This window comes from Ranitomeya imitator, chromosome 1, assembly GCF_032444005.1.
Source record: "Ranitomeya imitator isolate aRanImi1 chromosome 1, aRanImi1.pri, whole genome shotgun sequence".
NCBI classification, from domain to species: Eukaryota; Metazoa; Chordata; class Amphibia; order Anura; family Dendrobatidae; genus Ranitomeya; species Ranitomeya imitator.
Window position 1 is genome coordinate 807536155 of NC_091282.1, and position 20779 is coordinate 807556933.

At 41.8% G+C, this 20779-nt stretch overlaps 1 protein-coding gene across 2 annotated transcripts in view; it reads right to left on the bottom strand.

Moving 5' to 3' along the window:
* The window catches only part of CACNA1S (calcium voltage-gated channel subunit alpha1 S), a 592997-nt gene that overhangs the window by 119154 nt on the left and 453064 nt on the right, over positions 1-20779 (bottom strand). For both annotated transcript variants that reach the window (XM_069739086.1, XM_069739077.1), the window contains exon 31: positions 19402-19467. In XM_069739086.1, the coding sequence (XP_069595187.1) occupies positions 19402-19467 (66 nt within the window). The remainder of the gene's footprint in view (positions 1-19401; positions 19468-20779) is intronic.

The window sequence follows — 20779 nt, forward strand, 5'->3', positions numbered from 1 at the left end:
CATCTGCCACCTTTCAGCCCAAGTTTCCAACATATCCAGATCCATCTGTAGCAGAATACTATCTTCTCTTGTATTAACTGCTTTACATAGTTTTGTATCACCTGCAAATATCGATATTTTACTGTGTAAACCTTCTACCAGATCATTAATGAATATGTTGAAGAGAACAGGTCCCAATACCGACCCCTGCGGTACCCCACTGGTCATAGCGACCCAGTCAGAGACTATACCATTTATAACCACCCTCTGCTTTCTATCACTAAGCCAGTTACTAACCCATTTACACACATTTTCCCCCAGACCAAGCATTCTCATTTTGTGTACCAACCTCTTGTGCGGCACGGTGTCAAACGCTTTGGAAAAATCGAGATATACCACGTCCAATGACTCACCGTGGTCCAGCCTATAGCTTACCTCTTCATAAAAACTGATTAGATTGGTTTGACAGGAGCTATTTCTCATAAACCCATGCTGATATGGAGTTAAACAGTTATTCTCATTGAGATAATCCAGAATAACATCCCTCAGAAACCCTTCAAATATTTTACCAACAATAGAGGTTAGACTTACTGGCCTATAATTTCCAGGTTCACTTTTAGAGCCCTTTTTGAATATTGGCACCACATTTGCTATGCGCCAGTCCTGCGGAACAGACCCCGTCGCTATAGAGTCCCTAAAAATAAGAAATAATGGTTTATCTATTACATTACCTAGTTCTCTTAGTACTCGTGGGCGTATGCCATCCGGACCCGGAGATTTATCTATTTTAATCTTATTTAGCCGGTTTCACACCTCTTCTTGGGTTAGATTGGTGACCTTTAATATAGGGTTTTCATTGTTTCTTGGGATTTCACCTAGCATTTCATTTTCCACCGTGAATACCGTGGAGAAGAAGGTGTTTAATAGCTTTTTCCTCGTCATCTACAACCATTCTTTCCTCACTATTTTTTAAGGGGCCTACATTTTCAGTTTTTATTCTTTTACTATTGATATAGTTGAAGAACAGTTTGGGATTAGTTTTACTCTCCTTAGCAATGTGCTTCTCTGTTTCCTTTTTGGCAGCTTTAATTAGTTTTTTAGATAAAGTATTTTTCTCCCTATAGTTTTTTAGAGCTTCAATGGTGCCATCCTGCTTTAGTAGTGCAAATGCTTTCTTTTTACTGTTAATTGCCTGTCTTCTTTGTTTAGCCACATTGGGTTTTTCCTATTTCTAGTCCTTTTATTCCCACAAGGTATAAACCGCTTACAGTGCCTATTTAGGATGTTCTTAAACATTTTCCATTTATTATCTGTATTCTAATTTCGGAGGATATTGTCCCAGTCTACCAGATTAAGGGCATATCTCAGCTGGTCAAACTTTGCCTTCCTAAAGTTCAGTGTTTTTGTGACTCCCAGACAAGTCCCCCTAGTGAAAGACAGGTGAAACTGTACAATATTGTGGTCGCTATTTCCTAGATGCCCGACCACCTGCAGATTTGTTATTCTGTCAGGTCTATTAGATAGTATTAGGTCTAAAAGTGCTGCTCCTCTGGTTGGATTCTGCACCAATTGTGAAAGATAATTTTTCTTGGTTATTAGCAGAAACCTGTTGCCTTTATGGGTTTCACAGGTTTCTGTTTCCCAGTTAATATCCGGGTAGTTAAAGTCCCCCATAACCTGGACCTCATTATGGGTTGCAGCTTCATCTATCTGCTTTAGAAGTAGACTTTCCATGGTTTCTGTTATATTTGGGGGTTTGTAACAAACCCCAATGAGAATTTTGTTACCATTTTTCCCTCCATGAATTTCGACCCATATGGACTCGACATCCTCATTCCCTTCGATAATATCCTCCCTTAAAGTGGACTTTAGACAAGACTTTACATAGAGACAAACCCCTCCACCTCTCCGATTTTTACAATCTTTTCTAAACAGACTGTAACCCTGTAAGTTAACTGCCCAGTCATAGCTTTCATCTAACCATGTCTCGGTAATTCCCACTATGTCAAAGTTACCTGTAGATATTTCTGCTTCTAGTTTTTCCATCTTGTTTGTCAGGCTTCTGGCGTTTGCGAGCATGCAGTTTAGAGGATTTTGTTTTGTTCCAATCTCCTCGCTGTGGATTGTTTTAGAAATGTTCTTACCTCCCTTCTGAGTATGTTTTCCTGGGTCTTCTTTGTTCGAGTCTAATGTTTTTCTTCCCGTCCCCTCTTCTTCTAGTTTAACGCCCTCCTGATGAGTGTAGCGAGTCTTCTGGCGAATGTGTGTTTCCCAGGTTTGTTGAGGTGTAGTCCGTCTCTGGCGAGGAGTCCATCGTACAAGTAATTCACACCGTGGTCCAGGAATCCAAATCTTTGTTGTCTGCACCATCGTCTTAGCCAGTTGTTCGCATCAAGGATCCTGTTCCATCTCCTGGTGCCATGCCCGTCTACTGGAAGGATAGAAGAAAAAACTACCTGTGCATCCAGCTCCTTTACTTTCTTCCCCAACTCTTCAAAGTCCTTGCAGATTGTCGGTAGGTCCTTCCTTGCCGTGTCATTGGTGCCAACATGTATCAGAAGAAATGGGTGGACGTCCTTGGAGCTGAAGAGCTTTGGTATCCTATCGGTCACATCCTTGATCATCGCACCATGTCACGGTGCCACCTGCCGCCGTGCCTGCCGCTCACTCACTTGCCGACATACTTACCCGTCCCGGCGCTTCCGGTCTCTTCTCCTGACTCGCCGCCGGTCCCAGGCTCTTGTCGCGTGCGCACCTCTCACTGCGCACGCGCACTTCCTCTCTCTGGTCTGCAGATGCTCCGTTCCTCCACTCTATGATTCTGGAGGATCTTGACCCGGAAGTTCTGCAGCACTCGGTCTATTTAACCCTCCGTCACATACAACTGATCTGACAGGCGCTTCTCTTTTACTTTCATTTCTCCTTCCTCACCAGATTGTGAGGAAACCCCCTCCCTCCAGGTAGTCTCCTGTCTCTTGAAGGTCTGTGAAACCTGATATCACAGTTGAATTTCAGAGCTTCAGGGGAGAGGATATGGCTGCACAGATCTCTCAGGCTCATTGTATGTGAATCCGTCACATTCAGTAAGGTTGGTATTTTATGTTTTTATTCATCACAACAGTTTATTTAGCTTGTTTTATGAATGTATAGCACAAAATGTGAGGATATTTCATAGAAATAAGGGAGATTTTATAAAAGAAAGTGTGCTGCTCAGGCATATACAGTAGTTCCCTAACATATTCCTTCTCTTGCTTCAGATTAACTGCTGAAATGGAGAGGAAAATGTACAATTTATCCAAACAGCTTGATGTTGAGGAAGTAACAAACATGCTGTTAGATGATAGAGACCTCACACTGAATGAGGATTTAGGAGAGGAAAGTGAGATTGATTCTCATGATGAGGTGGAAGAATGTGTCCTGGATTCTGAAACAGAGCAAGATGGTGACAGTGGTGAGGATGAAGAAGTTGGATCATATTATATTGGAAAAGATAAAAATACTAAATGGAACAAGAAGCCATTCCATAAAAAACGTAGGGAACCTTTAAACATTATTACTCACCTTCCTGCAGTAATAGGAACTGCACGTAATGCAAAAACTGCAGTTGAATGCTGGAACAGTATATTTACAGATGACATTCTGGACTCTATTGTCACATATACCAACCAATATATAGACATTATAAAGGACAAGTACATCTGCAACAGAACCATCAAGCCCACAGATGAAATAGAACTGCGTGCTTTTTTTGGATTACTGTACCTTGCAGGAGCTTATAGGGCAAATAGACAAAGTTTGGAGGAACTTTGGGGTAAAGATGGGGATGGAGTTGAAAAATTTAGCCTTGTTATGTCCATAAACAGATTCAAGATTCTAATTCGTTGCCTTCGGTTTGACGACAGAACTACCCGAACCGAACGCAAAACACATGACCGACTTGCTCCAATTCGTGATATATTTCAAAGATTTGTTGTAAACTGTAAACAAAGTTATTACCCTGGAGAGAATCTCACTATTGACGAAATGCTCCCTGGTTTTCGTGGTAGATGTGCCTTTTGTCAATATATTCCATCAAAGCCAAACAAATATGGAATAAAAATTTATGCCCTTGTTGATGCCAGTAAGACCTACACTTACAACCTGGAAGTTTATGCAGGAAAACAACCAGAAGGTCCTTACTGTGTGAGCAACAAACCCATTGATGTTGTAAAAAGACTGGCTGAACCCTTATTTGGATCGGGTCGCAATATTACAGCTGACAATTGGTTTACAAGTTGTGATCTGATTGATTATCTGAAAATTCAGAAGCTGTCATATGTGGGAACTGTAAGAAAAAACAAAAGGGAATTGCCGCCACAGTTTGTAAGTGTGAAAGAGAGACAACAGTACAGCAGTATGTTTGCATTCCATAATGGAAAGGCTTTAGTTTCCTATGTACCACATGCCAAAAAAATCGTACTTCTTCTATCAACACTTCATGATGATGCTGCCATCGATCCTGGGACTGGGGCAGAAAAAAAACCGGAGATAATTACATTTTACAATGCCACCAAAGGGGGTGTGGATACAGCAGATCAGATGTGCTCCACTTTCAACGTCAGCAGAAACATCAAACGCTGGCCAATGGTCATATTTTTTGCTATGTTGAATTTGGGTGGTATAAATTCACAAGTAATTTATCTTGAAAACAAGCTTGAACCACTCCGTAGACGATTGTATCTGAAAAAATTGGCCCATGAACTACTACTTGGAGAGCTACGCAGGAGAAGCGTGAAAACAATCGGTATCCCCTCTCGCCTTCAAGTTCAGCTCAAAAGGTTCCGCCCAGAAGATGATGGTGAAAAGTCACCATCTGCACCACCTCACAAAAGAAGGAGATGCACCACCTGCCAAACGGAAAGCAGAACCAGAAGGCTTTCAAATTATGAATGTCTCAAATGTCATAAAGCAATTTGCCTGACACATGCAAAAATGGTGTGTAATTCTTGCTATTTGCTCTGCAAGTGTGACTTTTCTGGGGAAACCTCAGCATCTACTTCTGATTGAATATGTTTTTAATAGTACTTAAGGTACCTTAAAATTAAGTTTGTGTTCAAAAATTTTCTTTGTACATTTTTTTGAGAGAGTCGAACTGGGGACTATTTGGCGGGAGTTTTGAAAAGTTTGTATTTCATAGTTATTAGTTTTATGTTAAGTAAATGTTTTTTTTGCAACTGATTATGTGTAGTCTCTTTTATTACATCCCTATGAAGGTCACTGATCACTTTTAGAGCACTGAAATTGCAAACATTAGATATTATAGGTATTTTTCCAGCAGGCGCCTGACAGGCACATTGTATGTGAACTCGTTAGTCCGAATATTGTATGTGATGGAGGGTTAAGGTAACTCCTTCCTCTGCTCCATGTCTGATTGTCATTTGTCCTCATTTGACCCAGGTCCCTCTGTGCCTTGCTCTGTCCTGTGCGTCCGCCATATCCTACCTGTCCTGTGTTTCCGCCATACCCTGCCTGTCTTGTGTTTCCGCTATATCCAGTCTGTCCTGGGAGTCCACCATATCCTGCCCATGCTGTGTCTCAGTCATTGCCAGTTTGTCCTGTGTTTCCGCCATATCCAGTTTGTCTTGGCCATTCGCCATAACCTGCCTGTCCTGTGTTTCCACCATATCCAGTCTGTCCTGGACGTCCGCCATATCCTGCCTATTCTTAGTCTCAGTCATTGCCTGTCTGTCCTGTGTGTCCATCATAGCCAGTTCTGCGTCTTTCTGCTCCTACTTCCTGTCCCTGGGTATCAGCTTCTGCGGCAATAGTCTCCCTTGGGCCTGCCCCTAACACTCCCTGTATTGGGGGTGGTCCACCAGGCCAGCTCACCCTTGGGAGGTTCGTTGTCATGGTTCTGCTGGTTCACTTTAGGAGTTCCAAAAGATCTGACACACCACGCTGGGCTTTGTCAGGATATACTACTTTAAAGATCGGTATCTGTATAATTATTTATATCTTGCAATGCTGAATGTCAGTTATAGGGATGAACAGAGCCGTAGATGTTACAGTTCGGCTGAATTGTAGTTCAAAGTTCGGTTTAACATCTGAACTTGACGCGGACCTGAACCTAATAGAAATCAATTCTATTAGGAGTAGTATACTGCACCAGAGTATCCTGAAGCATAGTTGACATACCCTGACAAAAATGGCTCCTAAGGGCAGGGTCGTTCAACTGTGTGACAGTGGCCCACCTCCTAAACTCTGAGCAGTACTCCTCAGCCAGCCGGCCCCCCTGCTTGAGTTTTCGGAGTCTAGACTCAGACAGGGAGACGCCATCAGGATCCCGATACACAGGTGCCAATGCCGTAAAAAACTTGTCCACTGACCGCAAAGATGGTGAATCAGTCTTCAGGGAGAAGGCCCAGGATTGGGGATCACCCTTGAGAAGGGAGACTGTAATTCCCACACGTTGTTCCTCACTCCTTGAAGAAAGAGGGTGAAGTCTTAAATATAACTTACAGGCTTCTTTAAATACAATAAATGTATCTCTCCCTACAGAGAACCTGTCAGAGAGAGATATCTTTGGTTCCGGTTGAGCCAAGACATGGGCCGAGACCATTAACCCAGACACATGCTGAAGCTGCTGCACCACCTGGGACCGCAGCTTCATTTACTCATCCGTGAGAGTCTGGATCAGGTGAGCCAAAGCCTCTGCTTGCACCTTAAGTTTACCAGAAAAAATATGTATCGGTGATAATGTCATGAAATGTAACGACCCAACGGGGGTCGGTAGGCAGACGGCACAACATACACACAAAGGGATGGAAATGGGGAGAGGAAGGCCCTACCGATAGGGAATGAGAGATGGACACCTCCTAAGCTCCAACCTGAGCCTGTCCCTGCACACCCCTAACGTCCTAAGCACCCTAAAATGGATCGTGACACCAGCCTTGGTTCTACCTCTTCTACCTCATACAGTGGGGAAAAAAGTATTTAGTCAGCCACCAATTGCGCAAAAAATACTTTCACCCTAGATCCCAGAATCTAAAGGCTCTTGCCTGACTTTAAACCACTTTGAACTTAGGAACTCTCAAACGGTTGAAGGGTGCTATTGATTCTACCTGCGCTTCTTCTTTTGAATCAAGATAAAGGAGTACATGCAACTAGCCTAGTGTTAAGTGCCTACTAGTTTTGTTTTGAAATGATAACAGCCATAATGTGCATTTAATTATTCTTCTTTGATGGTATCCATAAATTCATTAAAAAAAATCTGTTTAAAAATGGCGCTGGCTGCGCCTGCGCAGTAGCAGCTATTGGCGATCTGATAACTGCTACTGTGCAGGGGTTGGTGGTGCATATTGCTAGATAAAAAAAACCCTCTTCCAAGATGGTGTGATGGAAATATATATATATATATATATATATATATATATATGTATATGTATATGTATATATATATATATATATATATATATATATATATATATATATCATATAGATCTCACTTGCATATAAACTCATATATACTCACACCTAATATATACACTATAATCAATTGCTTAAAATGGCTGACATAAACTGATATAAGCCAGATAGACTGGGGCTTTCCAGGAAAAAGCAGAACAGCACTAGATGTACTAAGTGATGATCAGATGTCTCAACTTTGTCCTAGATGCAGAAAAAGGAAACAGCAACACTTTAGTTGCTTAATCAGCATTTATGTGTGCATTAATCACAATATTCCATATATATTTAGATAACCAATAACAGAGGAGCTTGACAATATGGTAATTAACTAACCATCCCTAACCACCCCCTTTCTGTATGCAATTATGAAACCATGTATGTACAATAAACCTTCAGTATTGGTGGAATGTTATTCTGTCACCATGGCGTACAGTCTCATTCTTGATGAGCGCTCAAAATACTCAGTCTTATTGGGAATGGCCACAGCACACACAGGGATAGATTTATCTAAACCAAATTTCCATTACATCGGCACCACCGGAGCTGGTGAAGTGAGTAAAATATAGGCATAAATTATTTTTATGGAATCAAATAACTAAAAATTGGCATGTGGACATAAATTTACCCTTTTTGCGATGAAGTACTTAAAAATTTCTGGTGCAAGCAATTACCTTCATAAGTCACATGCTTAGTGAAAGGAAGTCCAACTGTGTACAATCTAAGTGTCACATGGTCGGTCACTATATACAAACACTTTCTGAAAGTCCACAGAGGCTGCAACACCATTAAGCAAGAGGCACCAATAACCAGACAACACCATGAAGGCCAAGGATATCTACAAACAAGTGAGGGACAAAGTTGAGAAGTACAAGTCAGGATTGGGTTATAAATAATATCCCAATGTCTGATGATCCCCCAGAGCACTTTCAAATCCATTATTATCAAATAGAAAAAACATGGTACCATAACAAACCTGCAAAGAGAGGGTCGCCCACCAAAACAGCAGCACAAAGACCTAAGGGCCGCAGCACAAAGACCTAAAGTAACCCTGAATAAGCTGTAGAATTGCCAAGCAAGACTGGAGTATCTGACCATAAGACCACAATAAGCCGTAAACTCCATAGAGGTGGCCTTTATGAAAGAGTGGGTATAAAAAAGCTTTTGCTTACACCTAAAAATTGTAAGCCACTTCAAAGGTTTGCAAAAATACATGTGGGAGACTCACCAAATGTATGGAGGAAGGCGCTGTAGTCAGGTAAGATCAAAATTGAACTTTTGGCCATCAAGGTAAACGCTATGTCTGGCGCCAAACCAACACAGCTCATCACCCGAAGAACACCACCCCCAGAGGGAAATATGGTGGTGGCAGAATCATGCTGTGGGTATGTTTTTTAGCAGCAAGGATAAGGAAAATAGTCCAAGTCAAAGAGAAGATGCATGGCATGAAATACAGAGATATTGAGCAAAACCTGTTTCAGTTTGTCAGTGATTTGAGACTTGGATGAGGGTTATCCAAAGGGACTTGCAGCTGTAATTGCTTCAAAAGGAGGCTCTTCAAAGTACTGAATTTAGTGGGGGTGAATAATTAAATGCACTGAAGTTTTCAGTTATTTTGTCCTATTTGTTAATTAGTTCACATTAAAAAGAAAACCAAATGATCACAGTTCTAGACATCTTCTTTAAATTAACTGATGCAAACACTCCAGGTGGTGAGGTAGAGAAACTTGAAAAATGCCACGGTGAATACTTTTCTTATAATGTTCTTAAAACTTTTGCACAATACTGAAGTCAGGTTTACCAGACGATAGTTGTCTGGATCCACCTTCTTATCTTTCTTGAATATTGGTACCACAGAAGCTATCCTTCAATCCTGTGGCACCACCCCTGTTACAAGAGAGTCTAAGAATATGAGATACAGTCGTCTGTCAATTATTGAGCTCAATTCCTTCAGTATCCGTAGATGAATGGCATCTGAGCCTGGGGATTTGTCAATGTTTAAATTGCTCAGACGTAGATGTGTTAAACTAGTTATATCAGGTTGTAAATTTTCATTTTTGCCTTGTTGAATGATCCCTGTAACACACAGTTCATTGGTGAACACGGATGAAAAGTGCCTGTTTAATATCTTAGCCTTTTTTTTGTCCTCTGTAATTATGTTGTTATTGTCATCTTATAAGGAGCCGATGTTATCTGTTTTTTTTCTTTTTGACATTGATGTATTTATAAAAATAGTTGCAATTTATTTTAATGTCGGTGATTTTTTCTATGTAGATAACTTTGCTAGCTTGATTTTTGTTTTACATTTCTTATTTAGATCTTTATACTCCTGAAATGCAATTTCAGTATTCTCGGTTTTCAAGATTTTGATTGCCCTTTGATTTTGTCTTATTAAACTTTGCACTGTCTTATTTATCCATAATGGTTTCTTTTTATTACTTGACATTTTATTACCAGAGGGTATAAGTTTTCTGCAGGATTCTAGTAGTATTTCCTTAAAAATGCCCCATTTACGTTCGGTATCCCAGTTACCATGACATGGTCTCAGTCTACACGATTAAGTTCTTCCCTTAATTTGTTGAAATCAGCTTTCTTTAAGTTCCAGGTTTTGGCATTTCCCCTTTCGAATTTTTGATTGAAAATTACATTGAAACTTACCATGTTATGATCACTACATCCCAAATGCTCCCTGACCTGTAATCTGAAATTGTATCTGGTCTATTTGACAGGAGTAGATCCAGCAGATTACCTCCTCTGGTTGGTTCATCAACCAGATGAGAGAGGTAATTGTCCTGAACTGTGGATAAGAAATTGTAGCTTTTAGTACATCCAGAAGATGATATGTCCCATTGAATGTCTGGATGGTTAAAATCCCCCATTAAAAGAACCTTATTAGTTTGCTGCCTGTTTGCTGTTCAGCTGTATTAGGAGGCTTGTAGCAAAATCCCAATTAGCCGCTTTCCATTATTACCATCCCCATGTACATTTACCCATAGTGACTATACATTGGTGTAACCCCCTTCAATGTCTTCATTGAGCACAGGTTTTAATGTGGATTTAATGAAGATTCACACCCCTCCACCTTTTTTTTATCTTTCCTGTCAGTTTGTAAATGTAGTGTAACCCTCTATGTTTGTTACCCAGTCATGGCTTTCATAAAGCTAGGTTTCCGTAATGCCCACCACATCGTATTCTGTGACCGTCATAAGAGTCTCCAGTTCATTCATTTTGTTTGCTAGACTTCTTGCATTTGCCAGCAGACATTTAATATTATTAGCACATTTGTTACTCTTACTCAGCTCCCTGCTTTCCTTACATATCCCATCCCCCCTTAAATCCTCATTTACCCCTACTGCAGCCCTCTCTCTGTCTACTCTATCTATCCCCTTATTAGCACAACTATCCTCCCTCCCCTCAGATACTAGTTTAAGTGCTCCTCCATCCGTCTTACCATTTTTTCCCCAAGCACAGCTGTACTCTTCCCACTGAGGTGCAACCTGTCTCTATCATAGAGCCTGTAGCCAACAGAGAAGTCGGCCCAGTTCTCTAGGAACCCATCCCCTTCCTACCTGCACCAATTTCTAAGCCACTTATTTATCTCCCTAAACTCCAGCTGCCTATCTAGCAACGCTCGTGGCATTGGCAGTAATTCTGAAAACACCACCTTGGAGATCCTATCCTTCAGCTTCTCTCCCAGGTCCCTGTAATCATTCTTAAGGACCTTCCACTTACCCCTAAATTTGTCATTGGTACCGATGTGTACCATGACCGCTGGGTTTTCTCCGGCAATCTGTCTGTCCGATTCGCAATATGTCGAACCCGAGCCCCGGGCAGACAACACACTGTTCGGCATTCACCGTCTCGACGGAATATTACTCTGTCTGTCCCCCTAATTATAGAGCCCCCACCACCAATATCTGTCTGGCATTTCTTGCACTTCTATTTCCATCCTTCCTACAGCAGTCATTTTCCTGGTTGCTAGGAGCAACATCCTGCTGCAGTGATCCCAGTCTTGGGCTTGCATTCCTAATATCAGCCAAACAGGCATATTTACTAGGTTGTGCCAGATCAGGACTGGGCTCCCTGGGACTTTCCCCCCTACCCCTTCTTTTAACATTTACCCAGCTGTGCACTTCGCTGTTCTGATCTTCCCCACCTCCATATCACTGGCCCCAGCTAGCGCAAGCTCGGGGAGCTCTAAACTTGTCTCCAGGTTTTCAATGCTCCTAAGTGTTGTAAGCTGCACATTTAGAGCCAGTATCTGGGCTTCCGAACATGTAACTCGCTGGCATCGAGTGCAGACATATTCACCCTTAAACTGTTGCTCAAAGCATGCATACATCTCACAAGATGCAGACCTGGTTGTCCAGATCTTCCACACCTCCATATCACTGGCTCCAGATAGTGCAAGCTCGGTGAGCTCTAAACTCGTCTCCAGGTTTTCAGTGCTCCTAAGTGTTGTAATCATTCCGACACATATATATATGTATATTTATATTAACTTCAGCGCAATATAGCAGAAAAGCCGGTAATTCAATTACCGGCTTTTCATTTCTCCTGCCAAAACCCGACATGATTTGAGACATGGTTTACATACAGTAAACCATGTCATATCTCCCTTTTTTTTGCATATTCCACACTACTAATGTTAGTAGTGTGTATGTGCAAAATTTCAGCGCTCTAGCTCTTAAATTTAAGGGTTAAATCGCGGAAAGAATTGGCATGGGCTCCCGCGCAATTTTCTCCGCCAGAGTAGTAAAGCCAGTGACTGAGGGCAGATATTAATAGCCTGGAGAGGGTCCACGGTTATTGCACCCCCCTGGCTAACAACATCTGCCCCCAGCCACCCCAGAAAAGGCACATCTGTAAGATGCGCCTATTCTGGCACTTGGCCACTCTCTTCCCATTCCCGTGAAGCGGTGGGATATGGGGTAATGAAGGGTTAATGTCACCTTGCTATTGTAAGGTGACATTAAGCCTGATTAATAATGGAGAGGCGTCAATTCTGACACCTATCCATTATTAATCCATTTGCATTAAATGGTTAAAAAAAACACACACACATTATTAAAAAGTATTTTAATGAAATTAAAACACAGGTTGTTTTAATATTTTATTGTATGCTCAATCCACTCAATGAAGACCCTCGCTCTGTAACAAATAAAAAATAATAAACCAACAATATCCATACCTTCCGTAGATCTGTAACGTCCCACGTTGTAAATCCATCTGAAGGGGTTAAAATATTTTACAGCCACAAGCTCTGCTAATGCAGCTGTGATTGTGGCTGTAAACCCCAGCGAATGAAGGTAATGAAGGTCAATGACCTATAATTACCTTCATTCGCGGTGATGCACCCCCTGCTGGATGTCCTCATATGACCTCGAGCCTGGGAAATTTTCCCACTCTCCAGGGACATCCAGCAGGGGGCGCATCACCGCGAATGAAGGTAAGTACAGGTCATTGACCTACATTACCTTCATTCGCTGGGGTTTACAGCCACGAGCAGTGCTGCATTAGCAGAGCTCCTGGCTGTAAAATATTTTAACCCCTTCAGATGGATTTACAACGTGGGACGTTACAGATCTACGGAAGGTATGTATATTGTTGGTTTATTATTTTTTATTTGTTACAGAGCGAGGGTCTTCAGCGAGTGGATTGAGCATACAATAAAATATTACAACAAATGGTGTGTTTATTTAATTAAAATACTTTTTAATATTGTGTGTGTTTTTTTTAACTCTTTCATATAATTGGATTAATAATGGATAGGTGTCATAATTGACGCCTCTCCATTACTAATCTGGCTTAATGTCACCTTACAATAGCAAGGTGGCATTAACCCTTCATAACCCCATATCCCACCGCTACACGGGAATGGGAAGAGAGTGGCCAAGTGCCAGAATAGGCGCATCTTACAGATGTGCCTTTTCTGGGGTGGCTGGGGGCCAATCACCGTGGACCCTCTCCAGGCTATTAATATCTGCCCTCAGTCACTGGCTTTACTACTCTGGCGGAGAAAATTGCGTGGGAGCCCACGCCAATTTTTTCCGCGATTTAACCCTTAAATTTAAGAGCTAGAGCGCCGAAATTTTGCATATACACACTACTAACATTAGTAGTGTGGAATATGCAAAAAAAAGGGGGATATGACATGGTTTACTGTATGTAAACCATGTCTCATATCATGTCGGGTTTTGGCAGGAGAAATGAAAAGCCGGTAATTGAATTACCGGCTTTTCTGCTATATCGCCCTGAAGGAAATGTAAAAAAAAAAAAAACCCATAGACTTACATTGGGTTTCGAGTTTCGGCCGATCACCAACCCCGACTTTTCAATAGGATCTGCCGATTTCACTCGACCCGACTTTTGAGAAAGTCGGGTTTCGTGAAACCCGACTCGACCCTGAAAAACTAAAAGTCGCTCAACCCTACTCCTAAGTGTTGTAAGCTGCACATTTAGAGCCACTACCTGGGCTTCCAAACATGTAAGTCGCTGGCATTAAGTGCAGACATATTCACCTTTAAACTGTTGCTCAAGGCATGCATACATCTCACAAGATGCACACCTGGTTGTTCTGATCTTCCACACCTCCATATCGCTGGCCCCAGCTAGCGCAAGCTCGGTGAGCTCTAAACTCGTTTCCAGGTTTTCAATGCTCCTAAGTTTTGTAAGCTGCACATTTAGAGCCACTACCTGGGTTTCCGAACATGTAACTCGCTGGCATCGAGTGCAGACATATTCACCCTTAAACTGTTGCTCAAAGCATGCATACATCTCACAAGATGCAGACCTGGTTGTCCAGACCTTCCACACCTCCATATCACTGGCTCCAGATAGCGCAAGCTCGGTGAGCTCTAAACTCGTCTCCAGGTTTTCAGTGCTCCTAAGTGTTGTAAGCTGCACATTTAGAGCCACTACCTGGGCTTCCAAACATGTAACTCGCTGGCATCGAGTGCAGACATATTCACCCTCAAACTGTTGCTCAAGGCATGTATACATCTTACAAGCTGAACACCTGGTAGCATTTTCCATGGAGCACATATTCAATGGGGATAAACCGTCGGGAAGGAATTTTTTTCCCCAAAGTGGAGCTTACTATTTGCTACATGGTTTTTTTTTGCCTTCCTCTGGATCAACATGTTAGGGCATGTTAGGTTAGGCTATGAGTTGAACTACATGGACTTAAAGTCTTCCTTCAACCTTAATAACTATGTAACTATGTACAGATAAAAGTAGAACAAAAACAATGGAAAGAAAACACCAAATTATGCTCTTGTGTTAAACTATGATATTTAACTATGGACTTATGGACTTATTTGCAGCCCTGGACTTGAAGACAGACCCCTCTCTGATCAGCAGCCATCGCTTAGAGTGTCTGAAATTTGTTGTCCACCCAACAGCACAGACAGGTCTTTCTGCTAGTAGGTTCTGGAACAAACACTTACCTCACAGATACTCGATTATATGCACCAATCACAGCCTTTCTTTTTGTTTTCTTTAACCCCTTCAAGCCGCAACCCTTTTTCGTTTTTACGTTTCTGTTTTTTGCTCCCCTTCTTCCCAGAGCCATAACTTTTTAATTATTTCATCAATATGGGCATGTGAGGGTTTGCTTTTTGTGGGACAAGTTGTTTTGTTGAATGACACCATTGGTTTTACCATGTCGTGTACTCGAAAATGGGAATAAATTCCAAGTGCGATGAAATTTCAAAAAAAGTTAAATTCCACCACTGTTTTTTGGATTTTTGCTTACCATGTTCACCAAATTCTAAAACTGACATGTCATTATGATTCTCCAGGTCATTACGAGTTTGTAGATACCAAACATGTATAGATTGGATTTTTTTCACCATTTAAATAAAAAACAAAGTTTGTTAAAAAAAAATAAAAAATTGCTTCATTTTCCAAGACCCATAGTATCTCCATTTTTCGTGGTCTGAGGCTGGTTGAGAGCTTATATTTTGCTTGCTTAGCTGACGTTTTTAATGATACCATTTTGGTGTGGATATGATTATTTGATCAGCCGTTATTGTCTTTTAATGCAATTTTGTGGCGACAAAAAAAAGTAATTCTGGCATTTTGACCTTTTCTTTGCTACGCCGTTTACAGTATTTTTTTTACCTTTCACTTGCTTCAATAGTCTCCACAGGAGACTAGAAGCTGCAATAACCCGATTGCCTCTGCTACACACAGGCGATGATCAAATTGCCTGTGTGTAGCAGAAATGCTCACTTGCCATTAGCGCTGACCACCGGGTGGTGCTCATAGCATTCTGACTATGGCATCCATAGACGTCTGCTGGAAACCTCTGGTTGTCATGCCGACCCATCGGTTGCTTGTGATCATGCGATGGGGTCACCGATGGGCGGGATTAGTTAACGGGTTAACAGCAGCATGTGGATCGCAATTCCATTAGGGGCACATGTCACTTGTTCAAAACAGCTGACATGTGCCTGGAAAGATGTGAGCTCAGTGCTGAAGCCCACATCAAAGGGAGAGACAAGACATGCGCAGTACATGTACGGTGCAAGTAGTGAAGGGGTTAAACAAGCATTTACCCGCCCCCAGACAGACAACAATTACAGATCATTCCCCAACAATACCACAGTTGCAAGGTTATCACAGCTATGATATTGTATTTAACTATTTGACACTCCACTCTACTCTCAAGATTGCATCTCACCACATGTGCACTTGACCCGATCCCATCCCACTTCATCGCAAACCTCGCCACAGTCTTCATCCTAACCCTAAGCCATCTCTTCAACCTATCACTAACAACTGGTGTTTTCCCCTCAAGCTTTAAACATGCCTCAATCACACCTATCCTCAAAAAGCCCTATCTTGACCCATCCTCTGTATCTAGCTATCGCCCTATATCACTTCTCCCCTATGCCTCAAAACTACTGGAACAACACGTCCATCTTGAACTGTCCTCCCATCTCTCTTCCTGCTCTCTCTTCGACCACTTACAATCTGGTTTCCGGTCACACCACTCCACTGAAACTGCCCTAACTAAGGTCACCAATGACCCATTTACTGCCAAGAGCAAGCGACACTACTCTGTCCTCCTCCTCCTGGACCTGTCCTCTGCCTTTGACACAGTGGACCATTCCCTATTACTACAGACCCTCTCATCCCTTGGCATCACAGACTTGGACCTATCCTGGATCTCATCATACTTAACAGACTGGACATTCAGTGTCTCCCACTCACATACCACCTCCTCATCTCGCCCCCTATCTGTCAGAGTCCCGCAAAGTACAGTTCTAGGGCCCCTGCTCTTCTCCATTTACACCTTTGGCTTGGGACAGCTCATAGAATCTCACGGTTTTCAGTATCATCTCTATGCTGATGACACGCAGATCTACATCTCTGTCCGCTATTTCATGCTTCTTCTCCGCTAGATTTCTAAAACTTAACATGGACAAAACAGAATTCATCGTCTTTCCCCCATCTCACGCGACCCCCCCAACAAACCTATCCATTACAATAAACGACTGCCCACTCTTCCAAGTCCCACAAGCTCGCTGTCTCAGGGTAATCCTTGACACTGATCTCTCCTTCAAACCACATATCCAAGCCCTTTCCACTACCTGCTGCCTTCAACTCAAAAATATTTAATGGATCCGTACATTCCTCAACCAAAAATCTGCAAAATCCCTAGTCTATGCCCTCATCATCTCCCGCCTCGACTACTGCAACCTCCTGCTCTGTGGCCTCCCCTCTAACACTCTCGCACCCCTCCAATCTATTCTAAACTCTGCTGCCCGACTAATCCACCTGTCCCCCCGCTATTCCCCGGCCTCTCCCCTCTGTCAATCCCTTCTCTGGCTCCCCATTACCCAGAGACACCAGTACAAAACCTAACCATGACATACAAAGCCATCCACAACCTGTCTCCTCCATACATCTGTGACCTCGTCTCCCAGTACTTTCCTGCACGCAACCTCTGATCCTCACAAGATCTCCTTCTCTACTCCCCTCTTATCTCCTCTTCCCACAATCGCATAAAAGATTTTTCTCGCGCATCACCCCTACTCTGGAACTCTCTACCACAACATATCAGACTCTCGCCTACCATCGAAACGTTCAAAAAGAACCTGAAGACCCACCTCTTCCGACAAGCCTACAACCTGCAGTAACCCTTTTTCCACCAAACCACTGCACGACCAGCTCTACCCTCGCCTACTGTATCCTCACCCATCCTTTGTAGATTGTGAGCCCTAACGGGCAGGGTCCTCTCTCCTCCTGTACCAGTTGTGACCTGTATTGTTTAAGATTATTGTACTTGTTTTTATTATGTATACCCCTCCTCACATGTAAAGCGCCATGGAATAAATGGCGCTATAATAATAAATAATAATAATAACTATGGACTTATTTGCAGCTGCGGACTTAAAGACAGCCCTCTCTCCACTCAGCAGCCCTCACTTAGAGTCTCTGGAACTTGTAGTCCACCCAACAGCACAGACAGGTGCTTAGAGGCCAGGATCTTGCAATACCCATCAGTGGCCAAGTTACCATTACTGTATTAATATGTATGCCCCCAATCAAAACTGGGCCAAATTTAATACCAATTTGGTCGACAATGCCATCCTTTTGATCTGAGGAACTGTACTATCATATTTAAAAGCCATTCTTAATACAGTTTTAGATAATTCTAAAGGTTGTTCCCATCTTTCATAAAGCATTACTACAACTTCAAGTGTGTGATACTTTTTCAACAAATCCGATCCCCAATAATGCGGGGTGAAATAACAACGAGATCCATAACATTAAAATATACAATTTTTATTAGATCATAAATACATAAAAAAGAATCTGAAAAGCAGGAATGCCAAATAGGATCATGTTGCGCATGCATTGAATCGCGGTGTGCGCACGCGCGGTCCTTATCATGGACGCTATGTACACTTCCGCTCTAGGACACATTCATGCTGATGGCGCGCCTTCCTTTTCTCTTGCTCCATTTCATTCCGGACACAGCAGTATGTGGTTTACATGATTTTCTCTGATATTTAACCCGGACATACTCACCTCCAGGCCCCTTCCCTGACAAAGCTGCTGCGGCAGCGATACGCATGGGGCCTGTCCTTCACTCGCCCCTCTTCTTAGGGTTATTATACCCTGCACTCTCTATATGGAATCTTACTTCCTTGAGCCCTTTATCAGATGACTCTGGTGTGCGCTCATTCAGTGGTCTTAGGAACACGGGACTCTGGACCATGACTTTGTGATCCGGAAAAATTCAGGTTGTATTCAGCTGAACAACATTTTGGGGTTTTTGTGATACCTAGAGGATACTCTAGAAGATATTTATCCAGAGTGCTCTTTTTGTTCCAGCAATTAGGGGTATTATACATTCATGGGCCCATGACATACAGGTTCTTCCTGGGCCAAATATTGATACTATTTTGGTGCACACAGCGTCTAGTATGATATTGTATATACAGTATTGTTTGTGATATTCACCCTCTCATTGTAACTTTAGTGGACTCATGTTTTGATTCAAACCCGTGAGTGGGGGTGTGACTTTTTGTATTGTATATTTTTTAATGTTTTTATGTATTTTGTGAGGTGGCAATAAAGGTTTTTCGATACTTTTATATATGATGTGGTTGTGCATACCCTAAATAGTCTAACTTTCTTCTTGTTGTCAGATATTGCTATATGTAGACTAGGTAGTGCACCCCCTTTTTCGATTATTGTTTTTATACCAACGAGTAGTGCACCCCTTTCCATTTATCTATGATTACACTAAAAATGAGCCATGGTTAAGACTATAAATATTACAGCTAAATAAAAAGGTTTATAAACCGTATGGTAGATTTAACAAAATAAACAGAAACACACACAAAAAAACTGAATATTCAGTGGAGCATGGGGAATAAAATAACAGCAAAAACAGATTCTTTTGACCTATTGACAGGTCCACCTTAATGACAAAAATGTGTTGCAAACCTTCATACATACCTGCATTCCAATGACAGCATAGATAAAAAACAGCATTACAATAAGCAGAGCCACATATGGTAGAGCCTGTAAAAGACAACAAAAATAAAAGTGAACAAAACTTTTACATTTCTAAGAAAGGAAATACTGCACTCTGTACAAATTATAAGGTAAAAATTTGGCAGCGATTTTAATCGCTAATCCTAATAGAAAAGTACAGAAAAGTACCAGTTACTTTTTAGAATAAAACCAAATTCAAGGTGCATAATCTTCTTTCATTCAAGGACCACAATGCTAAATTGTAATACTTTGACACCATAATAAAAAAAAGCCCAATTAGTGGGGAGCGAACATGCTCCGATTACGTATTATCTGAACCTGCTTAGGTGTTATCTGGGTGTGCTCATATTATGGAAAATAGAAAAAATTGGAGTCCGGCTCAACAGGACTGGATTTGCCTTTTTTTTTTTTTTTTCAAAAGAACATATGGTGCATACAAAAGAAAAATTGACATGGTCGACATGACCCAGTCTAGGCGTTTCGACTGCACTAGGCAGTCTACCTAGTGCAGTCGAAATGCGTCAACTGGAAAGAGTCATAAGTAAGACTGCCTAGTGCAGTCGAAACGTGTCAACTGGGTCTTGTTGAGCCAAACTCCAATTTTTTCTATTTTCCTTCATGTGAGGCCAGAGCGAGGCTAACGTCTGAGCCCCAGGTGGATGAGCATAGAGTAACTGGATGAGCTGGAATCAAGTTTCTATAAGTGGTCATATTATGTTCGAGTCCATCCCCACCACTAATCCCACCTGCGTCTACAATCCCCACATGTGTGCAGGCTGCCAACAGTCGCAAATCATGGGACTCAAACATAATTAAACATAATAAATGAGCACTCCCAGATTCACGTTCGCTGATCTTTCTTCTTAATTTAAAATATGCAATGTAAAAGTTAAGGATCAATTTATCATGAAAACCTGCACTCATGTAATAACCACAGACAGGATACAGATCCATAATGCACAGCAGGACTAAAAGATTCCCGGGACATTCAAATGTTGTTCTTCCAATGTGGTGTACTTAAATCTGTGCACTATATGTCCTCTTGGGGGGCCTCTATGTGGGAAAAACAGGACCGAAACTGAGAGCAAGGATGAGGTCACATCGCCACACAATTACTGAAAAAAACCAAACCATTTACCAGTGGCCAAACATTTCTGTAGTCCAGAACACAGCATAAACCATTTGAATGTTATCATATTAACCTCTTAAGGACCGAACCACTTTGTACATTAATTTCCGAGCCTCGTTTTCCAAATCTGACCAGTGTAGTTTTGAGGTAATAACGCTGGAACGCATCAATTTTTTTATGCTCTTAAATCAGATAGTTATACCACATAAA